General features: G+C 38.1%; 1 protein-coding gene across 9 annotated transcripts in view; it reads right to left on the bottom strand.

Moving 5' to 3' along the window:
• The window catches only part of CYP2C18 (cytochrome P450 family 2 subfamily C member 18), a 109,493-nt gene that overhangs the window by 7,302 nt on the left and 82,616 nt on the right, over positions 1 to 19,575 (bottom strand). For 5 of the 9 annotated variants that reach the window (XM_074382610.1, XM_074382613.1, XM_074382614.1 and 2 more), the window contains 4 exons: positions 18,707 to 18,848; positions 15,211 to 15,398; positions 8,087 to 8,228; positions 5,349 to 5,883 (listed from right to left, as the gene is read on the bottom strand). In XM_074382610.1, coding sequence (XP_074238711.1) covers positions 5,702 to 5,883; positions 8,087 to 8,228; positions 15,211 to 15,398; positions 18,707 to 18,848 — 654 coding nt within the window. In that variant the 3' untranslated portion in view covers positions 5,349 to 5,701. Of the gene's footprint in view, positions 1 to 5,348; positions 5,884 to 8,086; positions 8,229 to 15,210; positions 15,399 to 18,706; positions 18,849 to 19,575 lie in introns of those variants that run through there. The other 4 variants (XM_074382611.1, XM_074382612.1, XM_074382616.1 and 1 more) reach the window with 2 other exon arrangements.

The raw sequence follows: 19,575 nt of genomic DNA, 5'->3' as shown, positions 1-19,575 counted from the left end.
GCAGGGTCTGGAGTAGAACTCCAGCAATTCTACAGCAGAGGGGCCTGACTGTTAGAAGGAAAACTAAAATACAGAAAGAAGTAGCTTCAACATCAACACAAAGGATATCTGCAGAGACCCCATCTGAAAGTCACCAACTACAAAGACCACAGGTAGATCTATCCATGAATATGGGAAGAAACCAGCACAGAAAGGATGAAAACACCAAAAACCAGAACACCTCTCCTTCTCCAAGGGATCACAACTCCTCACCAGCAAGGGAACAAAGCTGGATGGAGAATGAGTCTGATGAATTGACAGAAGCAGGCTTCAGAAGGTGTGTAATAACAAACTTCTCTGAGCTAAAAGAACATGTTCTAACCCAATACAAAGAAACTAAGAACGTTGAAAAAAGGTTAGATAAGATGCTATCTAGAATAACCAGCTTAGAGAAGAACACAAATGACTTGATGGAGATGAAAAACACAACACAAGAACTTCACAAAGCATACACAAGTTTCAATACATGAATCAACCAAGCAGAAAAGGATATCAGAGATTGAAGACCAATTCAATGAAATAAAATGGGAAGGCAAGATTAGACAAAAAAGAGTGAAAAGAAATGAACAAAGCCTGCAGGAAGTATGGGATTATGTGAAAAGACCTAATCTACATTTGATAGGTGTACCTGGATGTGACAGGGAGTGTTTCGAAGCTGGAAAACATTCTTCAGGTTATTATCCAGGAGAGCTTCCCCAACCTAGCAAGGCAGGCCAACATTCAAGTCCAGGAAATACAGAGAAAACCAAAAAGACATTCCTCAAGAAGAGCAACCCCAAGGCACATAATCATTAGATTCACCAGGGTTGAAATGAGGAAAAAATGCTAAGAGTAGCCAGATAGAAAGGTTGGGTTACCCAGAGGGGTGCCCATCAGACTTACAGCAGATCTTTCAGTGAAACCCTACAAGCTAAAAGAGAGTGGAGGCCAATATTCAACATCCTTAAAGAAAAGAACTTTCAACCTAGAATTTCATATCCAGCCAAACTAAGCTTCATAAACAAAGGAGAAATAAAATCCTTTATGGACAAGCAATTACTGAGAGATTTTGTCACCACAAGGCCTGCCTTTCAAGAGCTCCTTAAGAAGCACTAAACATAGAAAGGAACAACTAGTACCAGCCACTCTAAAAATGTACCAAATTGTAAAAACAATCAACAGAATGAAGAAACTGCATCAACTAACAGTCAAAACAAGCAGCCAGCATCCAAATGGCAGGATCAAATTCACACATAACAATATTAACCTTAAATATAAGTGGACTACATGCCCCAATCAAAAGACACAGACTGGCAAATTGGATAAAAATCAAGACCCATTGATGTGATGTGCTGTATTCAGGAAATGCATCTCAAGTGGAAGGACACACGTAGGCTAAAAATAAAGGGATGGAGGAAGATTTGCCAAGCAAATGGAGAGCAAGAAAAAGCAGAAGTTGCAATCCTAGTCTCTGATAAAATGGGCTTTAAACCAACAAAGATCAAAAGAGACAAAGAAGGGTATTACATAATGATAAAAGGATCAATGAAATAAGAAGACCTAATGATCCTAAATAAATACCCACCCAAAACAGGAGCACCCAAATACATAAAGCAAGTTATTAATGACCTACAAATAGACTTAGACTCTCACACAATAATAGTGGGAGACTTTAACACTCCACTGTCAATATTAGATCAATGAGACAGAAAATTAACAAGGATATCAAGGACTTGAACTCAGATCTGGACCAAGCAGACCTAATAGACATCTACAGAATTCTCCACCCCAAATCCATAGAATATACATTCATCTCAGCACCACATTGCACCTACTCTAAAATTAACCACATAATTGGAAGTAAATCACTCCTCAGCAAATGCAAAAGAATGGAAATCATAACAAACAGTCTCTCAGACCACAGGGCAATCAAATTAGAACTTGGATTAAGAAACCAACTCGGAACAGCACAACTTCAAGGAAACTGAACAACTGACTCCTGAATGTCAACTGGATAAGCAATGAAATGAAGGCAGAAATAAATACATTCTTCAAAACCAAAGAGAATAAAGACACAATGTACCAGAATCTCTGGGACAGATTTAGAACAGTGTCTAGAGGAAAATTTATAGCAATAAATGCCCATCAGAGAAGTGAGGAAAGATCTATAACTGACATCCTATCATCAAAATTGAAAGAGCTAGTGGAGCAAGATCAAAAAAACTCAAAAGTTAGCAGAAGACAAGAAATAACTAAGATCAGAGCAGAACTGAATGAGAGAGAGACACAAAACCCTTCAAAAATCAGTAAATCCAGGAGCTGGTTTTTTGAAAAGATCAATAAAATACACAGACTGCTAGCCAGATTAATAAAAAAGAAAAGAGAGAGGAATCAAATAGATGCAATAAAAAATGATAACGGAGATATCACTACCAATTCTACAGAAATACATACTACCGTCAAAGATTACTACAAACAACTCTATGCACATAAACCAGTAAATCTGGAAGAAATGGTTAAATTCCTGGACACTTGCACCCTCCCAAGACTAAACCAGGAAGAATTTGAAACCCTGAATAGACAATAACAAGGGCTGAATTGAGGCAGCAATTAATAGCCTACCAACCAAAAAAAGCCCAGGTCCAGATGTGTTCATAGCCAAATTCTACCAGACATACAAAGATGAGCAGGTACCACGCCTTCAGAAACTATTCCAAACAATCAAAAAGGAGGGAATTCTTCCCCAGTCATTTTCTGAGGCTGACATCATCCTGATACCAAAACCCAGCAGAAACTCAATAAGAAAAGAAAACTTCAGGCCAATATCCGTGAGGAACACAGATGCAAAAATCTTCAATAAAATACTGGCAAACTGATTGCAACAGAACACCAAAAAGCTTATCCATCAAGATCAAGTAGGCTTCATCCCAGGGATGCAAGGTTGGTTCAACATACACAAGTCTATACATGTAAACCACCACATAAAGAAAATCAAAGACAAAACCACATGATTATCTCAATCGATGCAGAGAAGGCCTTTGACAAAATTCAACAGCCCTTTATCCTAAAAACTCTCAATAAACTAGGTATCAATGGAATGTATCTGAAAATAATAAAAGCTATTTATGCCAAACCCACAGCAGTGTCATACTGAATGGGCAAAAACAGGAAGCATTCCCTTTGAAATCTGGCACTAGACAAGGATGCCCTCTCTCACCACTCCTATTCAATATAGTATTGGAAGTTCTAGCCAGAGCAATTGGAAAAAAAAAAAAAAAAGAAATAAATAAATGATATTCAGTTAGGAAAGGAGGAAGTCAAATTGTCTCTATTTGCACATGACAGGATTGTATATTTGGAAGACCCTATCATCTCAGCCCAAAATCTCCTGAAACTGATAAGCAACTTCAGCAAAGTCCCAGGATACAAAATCAATGTGCAAAAATCACAAGCATTCCTATACACCAATAACAGACAGAGAGCCAAATCAAGAGCTAACTTCCATTCACAATTGCTACAAAGAGAATAAAATACCTAGGAATACAACTAACAAAGAAAACAAAGGACCTCTTCAAGAAGAACTGCAACCCACTGCTCTAGGAAATAAGAGAGGACACAAACACATGGAAAAATATTCCATGCTCATGGTTAGGAAGAATTAATATCATGAAAATGCCATACTGCCCAAAGTAATTTATAGATTCAACACTATCCTCATCAAGCTACCTATGATCTTCTTCACAGAACTAGAAAAAAAAATCTTAAACTTCATATGGAACCAAAAGAGAGCCCACATAGCCAAGACAATCTTAAGCAAAAAGAACAAAGCCGGAGGGATCATACTACCTGACTTCAAACTATACTACAAGGCTACGGTAATCAAATCAGCATGGTACTAGTACCAAAACAGAAATATAGACCAATGGAACAGAATAGAGGCCTCAGAGACAACACCACACATCTATAACCATCTGATCTTTGACAAACCTAACAAAAAACAAGGAATGGGGAAAGGATTCCCTGTTAAATAAATGGTGTTGGGAAAGCTGGCTAGCCATGTGCAGAAAGCAGAAACTGGACCCCTTCCTGACACCTTACACTAAAATTAACTTCAGATGGATTAAAGACTTAAACATAAGACACCATAAAAACCCTAGAAGAAAACCTGTGCAAAACCATTCAAGACATAGGCATAGGCAGGGACTTCATGACTAAAATACCAAAAGCATTGGCAACAAAAGCCAAAATAGACAAATGGGATCTAATTAAACTCCAGAGTTTCTGCACAGCAAAAGAAACAATCATTAGACTAAACTGGCTACCAACAGAATGGGGAAAAAATTTTGCAATCTACCCATCTGACAAAGGGCTAATATCCAGAATTTACAAAGAACTAAAAAAGATTTACAAGAAAAAACCAAACTCATTCAAAAGTGGGCCAAGGATATGAACAGACACTTTCAAAAGAAGACATTTATGAGGCCAAGAAACATATGAAAAAATGCACATCATCACTGGTCATTAAAGAAATGCAAATCAAAATCACATTGAGATACCATCTGACACCAGTTAGAATGGCAATCATTAAAAAATCTAGAGACAACAGATGCTGGAGAGCATGTGGAGAAAAAGGAAAACTTCTACACGGTTGGTGGTAGTGTAAATTAGTTCAACCACTGTGGAAGACTGTGTGATGATTCCTCAATGATCTAGAAATAGAAATTCCATTTGACCCAGCAATCTCATTACTGGGTATATACCCAAAGGATTACAAATCATTCTATTATAAAGAAACATGCACACATATGTTCACTGTGGCACTGTTTGCAATAGCAAAGTCCTGGAACCAACCCAAATGTCCATCAATGATAGACTGGACAAGGAAAACGTGGCACATATACACCACGTAATACTATGCAGCCATAAAAAAATGATGAGTTCATGTCCTTTGTAGGACATGGATGAATCTGGAAACCATCATTCTCAGTAAACTGACACAAGAACAGAAAAACACTACATGTTCTCACTCATATGTGGGTGTTGAATAATGAGAACACATGGACACAGGGAGGGGAGCATCACATACTGGGGTCTGTTGGGGGGCACTAGGGGAGGGACGGCAGGGATGGGGAGGTTGGGGAGGGATAACATGGGGAGATATAGGTGACAGGGGGATAAAGGCAACAAACCACCTTGCCATGTATGTACCTATGTGACAATCCTGCATGATCTGCATACGTACCCCAGAAATTTTTTTTTAATTTTTTTAATTAAAAAAAAAAATTAAAAATTTTTTTAATTAAAAAACAATCTAAGAACTGACCCAGCAAATAATAATCCATTTTATCTAGAACATGCAGAGAAGAAATGGCTCTGAATTGTCATTTGTTAATCATTTTTCTGTTTTATAGTGATAACACATTAACAACTCAGCAGTAGATTGGTATTAGCATATGTGATAGCCAATACAAGTGTTACAGAGTATGGAGAATAGCAGACATATTTATGCAGTGAACCATGAAATCCTTTAATGGAGGTTGGATGTTCACTGGATCTTGAGGCAATGGGAAGATGTGGGTTGACTAGTCAGAGAAGATATATCTAATAGTGGGAAGGAAGAGGACAATGGCCCTGGTAAGGGAGAATTGCAGGTGACAGCAGCAGCCAAATTGTCTGTCCTTCCTCAGACCGGAATGAAGCAGAGCTGGTACAAGGGTGGCACACGACCAAATGAATTAGCAATGGGGGTGATGTCAATGTCCTTTGGGTCAACCTGAGACTTCAGGTTAAAGTTCTGCAAAATGGTGGTCAGGAACAAAAACAGCTCCATGCGAGCCAGGCCCTCTCCCACACACATCCGTTTTCCTGAAAATAACAGACATAGAAGATTTTTTCCTTGAACATTATGTCATGAACAGTCACAAAAAGTATGCAGTAACTATTTGATAAATTATTAAATAGATGGATGGATCAAAGACAGAATGGCTGGAAGGATAGTTGGATACACAAAGACAGAAAAATGGACATACTTGCTATCTACTTAGTAACTTATTTTACTAGGCACCTTTCACTCAGCAAATGTTTATGGAGTATCGGCTCTATGCCACGCACTTCACTAAGTATTCCCATTTTATAACTGCTCTTTTGACACAAGTTTCCATCAGTCTTTTTCTAGAAATGCACTCACAAGGAAGGGCTAAAAGGAGAAGGCTCATATACTGTGTTCCTCTTTGTACCCTTGGCACAATATTTAGCCAAAGATTTGTTTTCCTACTGTACTTTCAAAAGTATTTGTCTAAACATGTCATAGTCACTTTTAAACTTTAAACCGGCCAGGTGCAGTGGCTCACACCTATAATCCCAGCACTTTGGATGCCAAGGTGGGTGGATCACCTGAGGACAGATGTTTGAAACCAGCCTGACAAACACTGAGAAACTCCATCTCCACTAAAAATACAAAAAATTAGCCAGGCGTGGTGGTGCAGGCCTGTAAGCCCAGCTGCTCGGGAGACTGAGGCAGAAGAATCACTTGAACCTGGGAGGTGCAGGTTGTGATAAGCTGAGTTCACACCATTGCCCTCCAGCCTGGAAAACAAGCGTGAAACTCCAACTAAAAAAAAAAATTTTTTAAACGACACTCATCTGTCCTAAGGGATAAAGGCCAAATGGCTTGACCTGACACTTCACATTCTGTTTCCAGTCTGATATTCTATATAACTCCTTCCATTTTTCACCTCCACTCTCAGCTCTAGGCATATCCATTCTTCATCAATCTTCAACATACCATGAAGTTTCAAGCTTTATCTCTTGCTGTCCCATCTGTCTAGAAAGCACTACTCTTATGCTTCGTTCAGAATTTATGTCCCATGTCATTTCCTCTTTATAATTTCTGTAATCCCTAGTCAATAGAAAATCACCCTCACTAGATTTCCTCATCATATTCCTGCTTCCACTGGAGCATGGATCACCTGGAATTTTATTCTCTGTGTATTTATTCTTCTATCCTGCTAAAATATGAGATCATTAAAAGAAGGTCTCAGTTCTTGACATGTTAGTGTATACAGTGCCAGATCCAAGCAGGGATCAAAAGCCATAGAAAAAAATGAAACGAACTCTATGTCCACAGACTCACCATACACTTTAGCTGTAGAGACTGAATATCCAAGATATATGATCATGAGTGGAAGGAGATCAAGGTGCTCTGAAATCATTGCAAACTAGCCTTCCACATTCCCAGGATTTTCCTAACCCTGAAATTTGTTGGCAGGTTCTGACCACCCAGATCTACAGAAAAAGTCCTGCTACTGTGGTCCATTACCTCTGTAAAAGTGCCCTGCCTTCTCTTCCTGTCCTGCTTCTGGTTCCAATGAGGAGGCTTAAGTTTCCTTCCTCTTTGGAGTGTTATGGCCTATGAATGAGCAGGAAGCAGGCAGCTTTTCCGGCTGAGCTCTCCAACATCCTGTGATTTCCCCTCTCTCAGCCCTCCTCCTACTAGACTACAATGATCTGTTCACTTGTCTACTTCTCTAAGTCAGGAGTGAGCTTCTTAAGAGCCCATTCTCTGCTCTCAGATACTTGTATCTCCAGAGCTCAGTCTGGGGAGTGAGGGACACCACAGGGGAGACACTGAAAGTCATAGAATTAGATACCTTTCTCATAGCAGATGAGAAGAGTCTTTTTTTTTTTTTTTTTTTTTTTTTTACATTCAAGTTCTATTTTACTTGGTTGGAAAGCTCTTGACCCCAGGAAAAAAGCGAGAAAAGTCTTAATAAGTGTCACTCATTAAGAGGAACTCTTGGGCAGCTCCGTGACGTATCTTAGAGGCAGAATTAAATTAACCTACACTCTAGCCTTCTCAGTTGGAAAAACTGGATCAGCTCCCCAAAGTCCCACTAATCTGACCCAATAATGGGGATGTTCATCAGCAGGGAAATTGCATGGGCATAGGGAATGGAGCTAATGATCTACAAAGTAATTCAGCCAAACCCCAGAGGAGGCATCATGTAAGAGTCAACTGATCCCAAAAAGGCATCATGTCGCCTGAAGGACAGATGGAAATGAATATTACCTGTTGAAAAAGGTATGAAGTAATCACTTTTCTTAAAGTTGCCACTCTTATCCAGAAAGTGGCCAGGGTCAAACATCTCTGGGTTAGGGAATTCTTTATCATTATGCAGCACAGAATTCAGTGATGTTATTATGGTAGTGCCCTGGAAATAACAAAACAGATAAACTAAGTTATAAAGAAGTTAAAGAATGGGAAGAAGTGATGGAAATCACCTAGTTCAATCTCTTTGATCAATAGATAAGAAAATTGAAGTCCAAAGAAGAAGTTACATTTCCAGACAGACAGACCTAGTAAGAAGCAGGATGAATATAAGGCGAGTGGAAATGACTTTGCTAAAGTGTCCTCCAATTAACTGCATTTGAAGTCCTGAGCATTTGAGTATTCTTGGGCAGCCTTCTAAATCTCATGTTTATCATCAAGCTTGGACCCTGGTGTACATCCCCACTTGCTGCTGCATTTCATCACTTCAGTTTTCACACATCTCACACATGGATTACTGGGGGATTTTGTTTTTGTCTTTGTTGATTTTTTTGGCAGAACTGTTACATGGGTATATTGTGTGATGCTGAGGTTTGGGGTACAAATAATTCCATCACCCAAGTAGAGAGCACAGTGTCTAACAGGTAGTTTTTCAACCATTTCTCCCCTCAGCCCCCATCTAGTAGTCCCCAGTTTCTGTTGTTGCCATCTTTATGTCCATGAATACCAATGTTTAACTCCCCTTTATAAGTGAGAACATACAATATTTGGTTTTCTGTTCCTGCATTAATTCACTTGGGTTAATGGCCTCCAGCTGCATCTATGTTGCTGCAAAGGACAAAATTTCATTCTTTTTTATGGCTGCATAGTGTTTCCTGGTGTATTTGTGCCACATTTTCTTTATCTAGTCCACTGTTGATGGGCATTAGGTTGATTCCAATCCTTTGCCATTGTGAATTGCATTATAATGAATATACAAGTGCATGTGTCTTTTTGGTAAAATAATTTATTTTCTTTTGGAAATAATAATGGGATTGCTAGATCAAATGATAGTTTAAGTTCTTTGAGAAACCTCCAAACTGCTTTCCACAATAGATGAACTAATTTGCATTCCCACCAGGAGCCTATTAAGTATTCCCTTTTCTCCACAGCCTTGCCAGCATCTGTTGTCCTTTGACTTTTTAATCACGGCCATCCTGACTGATGTGAGATGGTATCTCTTTTTTGGTTTTAATTTGCATTTCTCCGATGATTAGTGATGTGAAGAATTTTTTCATATGTTTATTGGCCACTTGTATGTCTTTTGAGAAGTGTTTGTTCATGTCTTTTGCCGTTTTTAATAGCATTGTTTTTTGTTTGTTCAATTGTTTAATAACCTTATAGGATAGTAGACCTTTGTTGGATGCATAGTTTGCAAATATTTCCTCCCATTCTGTAGGCTGTCTGCTTACTTTGTTAATAGTTTCTTTTGTTATGCAGAAGCTCTTTAATGTTTAACTAAATTAACATATCAATTTTACTTAACATACTGATTTGTTTTTTCATTGTGATTGCTTTTGAGGACTTAGTCATAAATTCTTTCCCAAGGCCAATGTCCAGAATGGTGTTTCTAGGTTTTCTTCTGCAATTCTTTTAGTCTGATGTCTTAAAACTTTAATTCATCTTGAGCTCATACTTGCATATGCTGAAAAGGGGTCCAGTTTCATTCTGCATACGGCTAGCCTGCCATCCCATTTATGAATAGGGAGTCTTTCCCCATTGCCCATTTTTTATCAGCTTTGTCAAAGATCAGAGGACTGTAGGTATGTAGCTTTATTTCTGGGTTCTCTATTCTGTTGCATTGGTCTGTGTGTCTGTTTTGTACCAGTACCATGCTATTTTGGTTACTGTAGCCTAATAGCATAGTTTGAAGTCTCCAGCTTTGTTCTTTTTGCTTAGGTTTGCCTTGGCTACTTGGGCTCTTTTTTGTTTCCATATGAATTTTAGAAGAAACACTGGTAGTCTGATAGGAATAGCATGGAATCTGTAATTGCTTTGGGCAGTATAGCCATTTTAACAATATTGATTCTTTAAATCCATGAGAATGGAATGTTTTTCCATTTGTGTCATCTGTGATTTCTTTCAGCAGTGTTTTGTACTTTTCCTTATAGAGATCGTTCACCTCCTTGTTTAGATGTATTCCTAGTCATTTAATTTTTTGTGGCTGTTGTAAATAAGGTTGTGTTCTTGATTTGGCTCTCAGCTTGAATGTTACTGATATATAAAAATGCTATTGATTTTTGTACATTTATTTTGTATCCTGAAACTTTACTGAAGTCATTTATCACTTCCAGGGGCCCTTTTGGCAGAGTCTTTGGGGGTTTCTAGGTGTAGAAGCATATCGTCAATGAAGAAAGATAGCTTGATTTCTTCTTTTCCTATTTGAATACTGTTTCTTTCTTTTTCTTGCCAGATTGCTCTGGTTAGGACTTCCAGATGATGGTTTTTAAATAGCAGTCTCTGCTGGCTCTTAAAGAGTCAGAAGAATTTGGAATCTGTTCACAGAGTTTTCTTAAATGAAGGTCTGATCTAATTGAAAATGACTTCTGAGATGATATCAACAAGTACACTAAAATCTATTGAGGAGTTTGATCACGAAAATGCTATATGTTTCTTTCAATTAAAATATGTGGGGGAATTCTTCATTATAGATGAATCCAACCTAAAAAAACACAGGAGGAATGATAAAAGTAGAAAAATAATCATTTCTGCAGCCATTCATCTAGGGCCACAGATTCAGGCAAGGATCATCAATTAACTTTAAAACTACTGGGTAAATTTTTGGGGAAACTAATATTCACAAGGTCGTAAAGTACTATGCCTTTTTTTTATTAACTACATATGAAAAACAGAACCCCAACAATGGAGAGACCTAGCAGACACACCCTTGCAAAGTGTTGACCGCACATGTGATGCAATGGCACATATATGACATCACCTATGTAAATTTCTTGCCAAAAACACATAACTTGAATCTAATTGTCAAGAAAACATTCACACAAAACCAGACTGAGCAACATTTTACATAACAAGAGGACTGGACTCTTCAAAACTATCAATGTATTAAAGTGAAACAAACTAAAAGAAACTGTTCATGACAAAGGAGGACTAACAGAACAAGATAACCAAATTAAAAGCTTGTTCCTTGACAGGACTACAGAAATTCCACGAAAAAAAAAAAAAAGCTAAAAGATATTTTAGTGTAACTGTGAAATTTAAATTATAAGATATTAGATAATATTAATGTATTGAGAATAATTCCTTGAGTGTGAGTGTTGTTATTATTATGCAGGAGAAAGTCATTGTTCTTGGGAATTATATACTGAAGTAGTTAGGTGTTAAATGTGACAGATTAGATTACATAGGTATATAGATGATAGATAAATGCAGATAAATGTATAGATTAAAATGTAGATGTATATACACTTCCATATATTACAGGTATTGATCGACTTACGACCTATGCAACTTATGACCATTTGACTTTACGACCACAATCACTAGCCACGACTGCTCCGTATCTGGCAGCGCAAGTGTTGCCCAGCTGGGTGTATGACAGTGCGGACCAGCTTCCGGCAGCACTACTATCTCCGCGTGCACCATTTCAACTGTTATCCCAGACTCGGTACAGCAATTTGTGTTTTGTGTCTTGGATATTTTTCATCAAACCCCTCCCAAGATGGCTACCAAGAGGAAATTGTCTTTGTCTACGCCTCAGCCTGCCAAGAAGGAAAGAAAGGCCATCGACCTCGACAAGAAAATAAACGTCATTAAGCAGTACAAAGGAGGAAAGAAAGTGAATGTGATCGCATGTGATACGAAGTTATCACACTTGATTGTGTCGACGATTTTGAAAGATAAAGAATTCGTAAAGCTGTGAAAGGTTCTGCACCCATGCAATCAACAGTTATAACAAAGCAACGAAGCGGGCCCATCCACAAAATGGAGAAATTGCTATATATTTGGATGGAAGATCAAATTCAAAAACGGACACCATTAAGTCTTTTTACTGTGCAGATGAAGGTGAGAAGTCTATTTCAGACTCTGAAGGAGCGTGCTGGAGAAGATTACTGTCAAGAATTTGTAGCAAGCACTGGCTGGTTCCAGAGATTCAAGAAAAGATTCCAAATGCCTAGTGTTTGAGTGACTGGAGAAGCAGTGAGTGTGGATGAGGAAGGAGCATGTAAGTTTGTTGATAGTCTGGATGAATTATTTACAGATGAGGGATATCTAGCAGAACAGATTTTCAATGTTGATGAACTTACAAATGAAGAGCTAATCGAACTGGAAGAAGAAAGAGTGGTGGAATAAGAAAAAAGAGAAGCAGAGAAAGAAGAGGAGGAGCCAGAAAGAAAGTTCACCACTAAGGGATTATCAGACGGTTTATCTTTACTGAATAAACTTCTTATACATTTCAAAGCAATAGACCCAAACATCCAACGATTTGCAAGGATTGAACGGATGGCACATGATGTGTTTATGAAGAAAAAAAGAAACATACAATTCAGACAAAGCTCACCATGTTTATGAAAAAACTAACTCCGGTAACCCCAACTGCTGCCTCAGATTGACGACATCAATGATCCGCAGCCAAGCACCAGTGGCCAATAAAATGTTTCGTACATGTTTATATATATTTTGATATGTTTTGCAATTGGGATAATGTTTTCTATGGTATTTTTTACACCTGTATTTTGTATTTTTGTACATACCTGTATTTTGTAATTCTGTATGTTTTGCAAACATTAAACCAGTTGTACTGGTAATGCAGTGTTTTACTTAAACTTGATGAATGTAAAAATAAGAAACAAAATGGTGTAGAGATGATACAAATGGCATAAAATGAACAAAGAAAATTATGATATATAACAATAATGAAAGAAAATTATGATAAAATATGACTTAAAGATTTTTATAACATCATTTCACAGTACTGTACATATAGCCTACTCAACTTACGACCAAATCATGTTATGACCAGTCTGTTGGAACCAATTGTGGTCGTAAGTCGAGCACTAGCTGTATGTATACTATATATCTATACACACATATATTCATTCTAGAAAGATGTTATGATGTAGTTGCTATAGGCTTTATAATACTCCCAATAATGTGTGAGTAGGGAGATACCATATAACTAAATATATTGATATTTCTTTTTTTTTTTTTTTTTTTTTTTTTGAGACAGGGTCTTGCTCTGTCTCACAGGCTGGAGTGCAGTGGAATGGCCATAGTTCACAGCAGCCTCGACCTTTTGGACTCCAGGAAAGGAATCCTTCCGCTTCAGCCTCCTGAGTAGTTGGGACTACAGGTGCATGCCACTGTGCCTTGCTAATTTTTTTATTTTTTGTAGAGCTAGGGTCTCACTATGTTGCCCAGGCTAGTCTCCAGCTCCTGGGTGCAAGTAATCCTTCCACTTTGGCCTCCCAAAGTGCTGGGATTACAAGTGTAAGCCTCCATGCCTGGCCTTTTCTTTAGCACAACATTAATATTTTTGCAGAATATGATAAATAAAGAATATAAATGCATTCATTCCATTCAAGTAAAGGTTTAGCTAAACTAAATTATACCCAACTTAAATTGCTTTTAGCTATTCAGGCTTTTAGTATTGCATAATTGAGAATGAGATTTCTAACCCTGTATTACAGAAAATTTAAAAATTAGATATGTGTTGTCTAGCATGGTAGCAATGAATGATCCATGGTTATTTGTATTTAAATTTAAAGTAATTATAAGTAAATAAAATTTTAAATGCTGTTCCTCAGTTGCATTCATTACACTTCAGGTGCTCAATAGGTACCTATAATGATTGCCATTCTAACTGGAGTGAGATGGTATCGCAATGTGTTTTTGATTTGCATTTCTCTAATGACCAGCGATGATGTGCATTTTTTCATATGTGTCTTGGCCTCATAAATGTCTTCTTTTGAAAAGCGTCTGTTCATATCCTTGCCCACTTTTCAATGAGTTTGGTTTTTTCTTGTAAATCTTTTTTTTTTTTTTTTTTTTTTTTTTAGACGGAGTTTCGCCCTTGTTACCCAGGCTGGAGTGCAATGGCGCGATCTCGGCTCACCGCAACCTCCGCCTCCTGGGTTCAGGCAATTCTCCTGCCTCAGCCTCCTGAGTAGCTGGGATTACAGGCACGCGCCACCATGCCCAGCTAATTTTTTGTATTTTTGGTAGAGACGGGGTTTCACCATGTTGACCAGGATGGTCTCGATCTCTCGACCTCGTGATCCACCCGCCTCGGCCTCCCAAAGTGCTGGGATTACAGGCTTGAGCCACCGCGCCCGGCGCTTCTTGTAAATCTTTTTTAGTTCTTTGTAAATTCTGGATATTAGCCCTTTGTCAGATGGACAGATTGCAAAATTTTTTTCCCATTCTGTTGGTAGCCAGTTTACTCTAATGATTGTTTCTTTTGCTGTGCAGAAACTCTGAAGTATACTTAGATCCCATTTGTCTATTTTGGCTTTTGTTGCCAATGCTTTTGGTGTTTTAGTCATGAAGTCCCTGCCTATGCCTATGTCTTGAATGGTTTTGCACAGGTTTTCTTCTAGGGTTTTTATGGTGTTAGGTCTTATGTTTAAGTCTTTAACCCATCTGGAGTGAATTTTAGTGTAAGGTATCAGAAAGAGGTCCACTGAACTGAAAACAAAACATTACTGACAAAACTAGAAGAAAGCCCAAATAAATTAAGCGCATAATCATATCCATGAATTGAGAGATTCAACATGTCAGGACTTCAATTATTTCTACGTTGATCTGAAGATTTAATGTCACCTTGATAAAAATCCCAGCACAGTGTTTTGGGAAACTGACAAAATGATACTTTAAACATTTATTTAGAAATGTAAAAACCTGAGAATAGCCACAAAAAAAATTATTAAAGCAGCAGAACAAATTTGGAAGACATACACTACCAGATACCAAGACCTATTATAAACCTTCATAGGCCCAAACTGGAATGGAAACAGCAGAGTCCATCAAGCTGCCTCAAATATGACTTTTACACTTTTCTCATTGTGTGCTGTTAGGGTATTGGGACCATACTATGAATTTGGGGACTTTGAGAGCATGGAGGTGTAGTGCAGGAGAAACAAGCTTACCTTGGGGATGAGGTAGTTTCTGAATTTAACATCACAGGTCACTGCATGGGGCAGGTTGGTAGGAATGAGGTCAATGTATCTCTGGATCTCATGCACCACAGCATCTGTGTAAGGCATGTGGCTCCTGTCCTGCATGCAAGGGCTCCGGTTTCTGCCAACCACATGTTCAATCTCTTCCTGGACTTTAGCTGATAAGGCACAAGTAAGAAATGATGGAAAAGGAGAAAAATGGCATATTTGTTGTAGCAATTCAGGTTACATGAAGCATAATGAAGGGGTCCCAACATCACCATTAACTTAAATTATAGGACTGAAAGTACACCTAGACTTAGAGAGGAAATTACTACATTATAGATGCATCTAACTCTCCTACAAGCTAAGCATTAAGATAAATCTGTAACTACCTATATATTAGCATACAGGATCAGTGCAAATATAAATGATAAAATGCTTCAAAATATAAATAGTACATTATAATCTCAAGAAATTACAGTCTTTGCAGAAAGAAAAAATCAAATTAATGTTATATCAGAATAATATATAATGTTTTAAAACCATACATATAGATCTACTAACAGATCAAAACAAGTAAAAAAAGAACAAGTAACTAATTAACATCTCTTTGTTCTTGATGTCTTCCCTTACACCTCCATTATCCATCTGGTGTATTCTAAGGCATTTGTCTTCTATGCCTGGTGTCCAGCATCCTCCCTGACACTTCCATTCTCTTACATGAGATCTCCTAATCCTCGCAGCCCATGACTTTCTCTGACTTGGTTTCAGACATTTGGGTGGAAAATATCCTCCAATATCTTTCTAAAAAAAATAAACACAGAGGGTACAATTTTTTTGCCAACTTGCAGGTCTGAAAATATTATCTATAAATACACAAGATAACAGCTTCTCTTGAGAATTATAATGCCATTTTGATTCCTGATCCTTTATATGTGACCTAATTTATCTCTGAATGTTTTTACGACTTTCCCTTTAACTCTGATGTTCTAAGATTCCATGGCCTGGTGTCTTGGATGAATATTTTCACTTCATTTACTTTGCTGGACATTTGGTAAAAATTTTCTATCTAAATGGTGAAAAATTGAGGTCTTTTCACGGATGCTACTACTTGTTCTCCAGAGTTTACAGCTGGCTGCTGAATTTTAGGAACAAGATGGAGAAAAGAGCCAAAGGCCTTAGAATTCAAGTGGACTCTTACTTTACCTCTCACTCTTTCCCTGTCTGTGTGTTTTTCATGAGTGAGCCTCTTAGGTTCGGTTTCTCTAGAGAGTGAACCTCCCTTTTCTGTGGGGAAAAACAATTAATTGACAAATGGAGTTGGGGAGATAATGTAGACAGGGAGAATTTTCTGTTTTCTGCATCATTCTACCTCTATGTTCTTTGGGTCTTTGTTCTTTTGTATACTCAGCCTTATAGGGACTATAGCAGGCGTCCCCAGACTGCGGCCCCCTGAGGCCATTTATCTGCACCTCCCCCACCCCCGCACTTCAGGAAGGGGCACCTCTTTCATTGGTGGTCAGTGAGAGGAGCACAGTATGTGGTGGCCCTCCAATGGTCTGAGGGAGAGTGAACTGGCTCCCTGTGTAAAAAGTTTGGGGACGCCTGAACTATAGCAACACAAATTCTTATGACCCTTAGGTTGCAACTTCAATCTCCCTGCCAAATTGGTTATCATCCTTCTACCTGCTCTATGTGTCTCAGAATTTTAATACAGACTTGATGGTTGTTTTCTGTATTCCTCTATTCCAACTTTAACAGGAACAATTCTCATTTGTAATAAATTTATCATCATTTCAATGTGATTCTGACCCCAGAAAAACAAGTATGTGGTTAATATGCTATGCGGAACCAGAATCTGCTTATAGATAAATAAATACAAAATTTGAAGAAAAAGAGTTGCTTGTAAAGATAAAACTATTGACCCTAAGAAAAAATATTAACAAGTACCATTTTTCTAGATGCAGATTTTGATAATAAAATTCCCTTAGGCACATTTTGTGCTTAAATAGCATATACCTTTACTATAAACCTAAGCATTTAAAATACTTGCCAGACTATGCAGATTTTCTCAGGCTATCTCATCAAATTTCTAGAATATTCACTATATGCTTCAATAAATAGTATTTCTCAAAGAATTAAAAATAGAAGTACCCTTTGATCCAGCAATCCCACAACTGAGTATCTATGCAAAATAAAATAAATCGTTTTATCAAAAAGACATCTGCATTCATATTTTTACTGCAGCACTATTCACAAAGGCAAATTCATAAAATCAACCTAAGCATCCATCAACAGATGACTGGATTAAAATCATATGTGTGGAGTGTAAAAATCTGCATCTAGTAGTCTATGGTGTGTCACACACACACACACACATGCACACACTCCCACACACACCATGCACTACTACTCAACCATGTAAAAGAATAAAATCATGTCCTTTGTAGCAACATGGATGGAAATGGAGGCCATTATCCTAAGCAAAAGGCTCAAAATAGAAAGGCAAAAACTACATGTTCTCTCTTAAAAGTGGGAGCTAAGCAATGAGTACACAGAGACATACAGAGTGGAATAATAGACACTGGAGATCCCAAAAGGTGGGAGGGCGGGAGGGAGGTAAGGGATAAAATGCTACCTAGTGGGTACAATGCACACTACTCAAGCAATGGTTACACTAAAAACCTAGACTTCACCACTATGAAATATATTCATGAACACAATTGCACTTGTACCCCTAAGTCTATAAAAATAGAAATTTACCAGCCAGACACAGGCAGATCAGGAGGTCAAGAGTTCGAGACCTGCCTGGCCAGCATCATGAAATCCCATCTCTACTAAAAATACAAAAATTAGTTGGGCATGCTGGCACACAACTGTAGTCCCAGCTAGTTGGGAGACTGAGGCAGGAGAATCGCTTGAATCTGGCAGGCGAAGGTTGCAGTGAGCTGAGATTTAGCCACTGCACACCAGACTGGGTGACAGAGCTAGACTCCATGTCAAAAAAAAAAAAAAAAAAGAAGCATACCTACCTCTCAAAGTGACCTGTTCTACTGGAAAATTGAATTTTGTAAACATGCCTTAAGTGAAATAAAATTTCTATTCATTTCAAAAAAGAAATTGCAACAAAGTGGTCTGTTCTTAAGAAAACCAACATACAATCCTAGACCAATTTGTGATGTCTGTGCCTGCTACAGATCCTCTCCAATGAAATCTAGACACTTTATTCAGAGTATTTTGTCACTAAAATCCAGGGCTTTACCACTTTTGCTGCTGTCACACTCTTTTCACTTCTCTTAGTTACTCTTCCTATTATGAAAATTTGTCTCATTCTTATCCCTTCATCATATTTAAACAACTTACAGCCAATGGCATGGAAATTTCAATAATGAAGCTTCTCTAAGAGAAACAAGATGGAGAACAATAGCAGTGTCTTTCCAACATCATTTCTGAAAATCACGCTGCTCACCATACATGATCATACCTGTGACCTCTGGGTACTTCAGCAGGAGCAGGAGTCCAAATCTCAAAGTGGTGCTTGTTGTCTCTGTTCCAGCTCCAAACATATCAGTTACAGTGGCTATCAAGTTTTCAGTAGTAAATTCAGACTGTTGATTGTGCTTTTCCTAAAAATTATTTCATCATTTAATTATTTGATAGTTTGCCAGCATGTTAAATTCCAAAAATTCCAAAATATATCGGGTCGTTCCAAAGATAGGGAAATTTGGAAACTAGAGAGTGGAGTATTAAAACTACAACAACTGCACAGTGTGGCAGAGAATGTAAAATACTTCATTTTCCACTCCCACTTATCCATGGCTTGCCTAAAAATTACATTTCCCAGTATCTCTTGGAATTGTGTTAGTCATGTAACATATTTCCTGTCTATGACATATAAGCAGGAACCTGCTGATGGTACTTTCTCTCCTTTTTATTCAAAACACATATATGAAGGTAGAAGTGGTACAGACATCACCTTGGAACACGAGTATTTAAGAATCATAACAAGGCCAGCTGTGGTGGCTCATGCCTGTAATCTCAGCACTTTGGGATGCCAAGGCACAAGGATCACTTGAGCCCAGGAGTTTGACACCAGCCTGGGCACAAGTGAAACCCTCCATCTCTAAAAAAAAAATTTAAAAATTGGCCAGTTGTGGTGGCCCATGCCTGTAATCCCAGCAGTTTGGGAGGCTGAGACAGGTAGGTCATCTGGAGGCAGGAGTTCAAGACCAGCCTGGGCAACATGGTGAAACCTCATCTCTAATAAAAACACAAAAATTAGCCTGGTGTGAGGGCATGTGCTTGTAATCTCAGCTACTCAGGAGGCTGAGGTATGAGAATCACTTGAACCCA

This window comes from Saimiri boliviensis, chromosome 12 (genome assembly GCF_048565385.1).
Source record: "Saimiri boliviensis isolate mSaiBol1 chromosome 12, mSaiBol1.pri, whole genome shotgun sequence".
In the NCBI taxonomy this organism is placed as follows: Eukaryota; Metazoa; Chordata; class Mammalia; order Primates; family Cebidae; genus Saimiri; species Saimiri boliviensis.
Note: the sequence above shows the minus strand (reverse complement) of the source record. Positions and strands in the feature narration are given on the sequence as shown.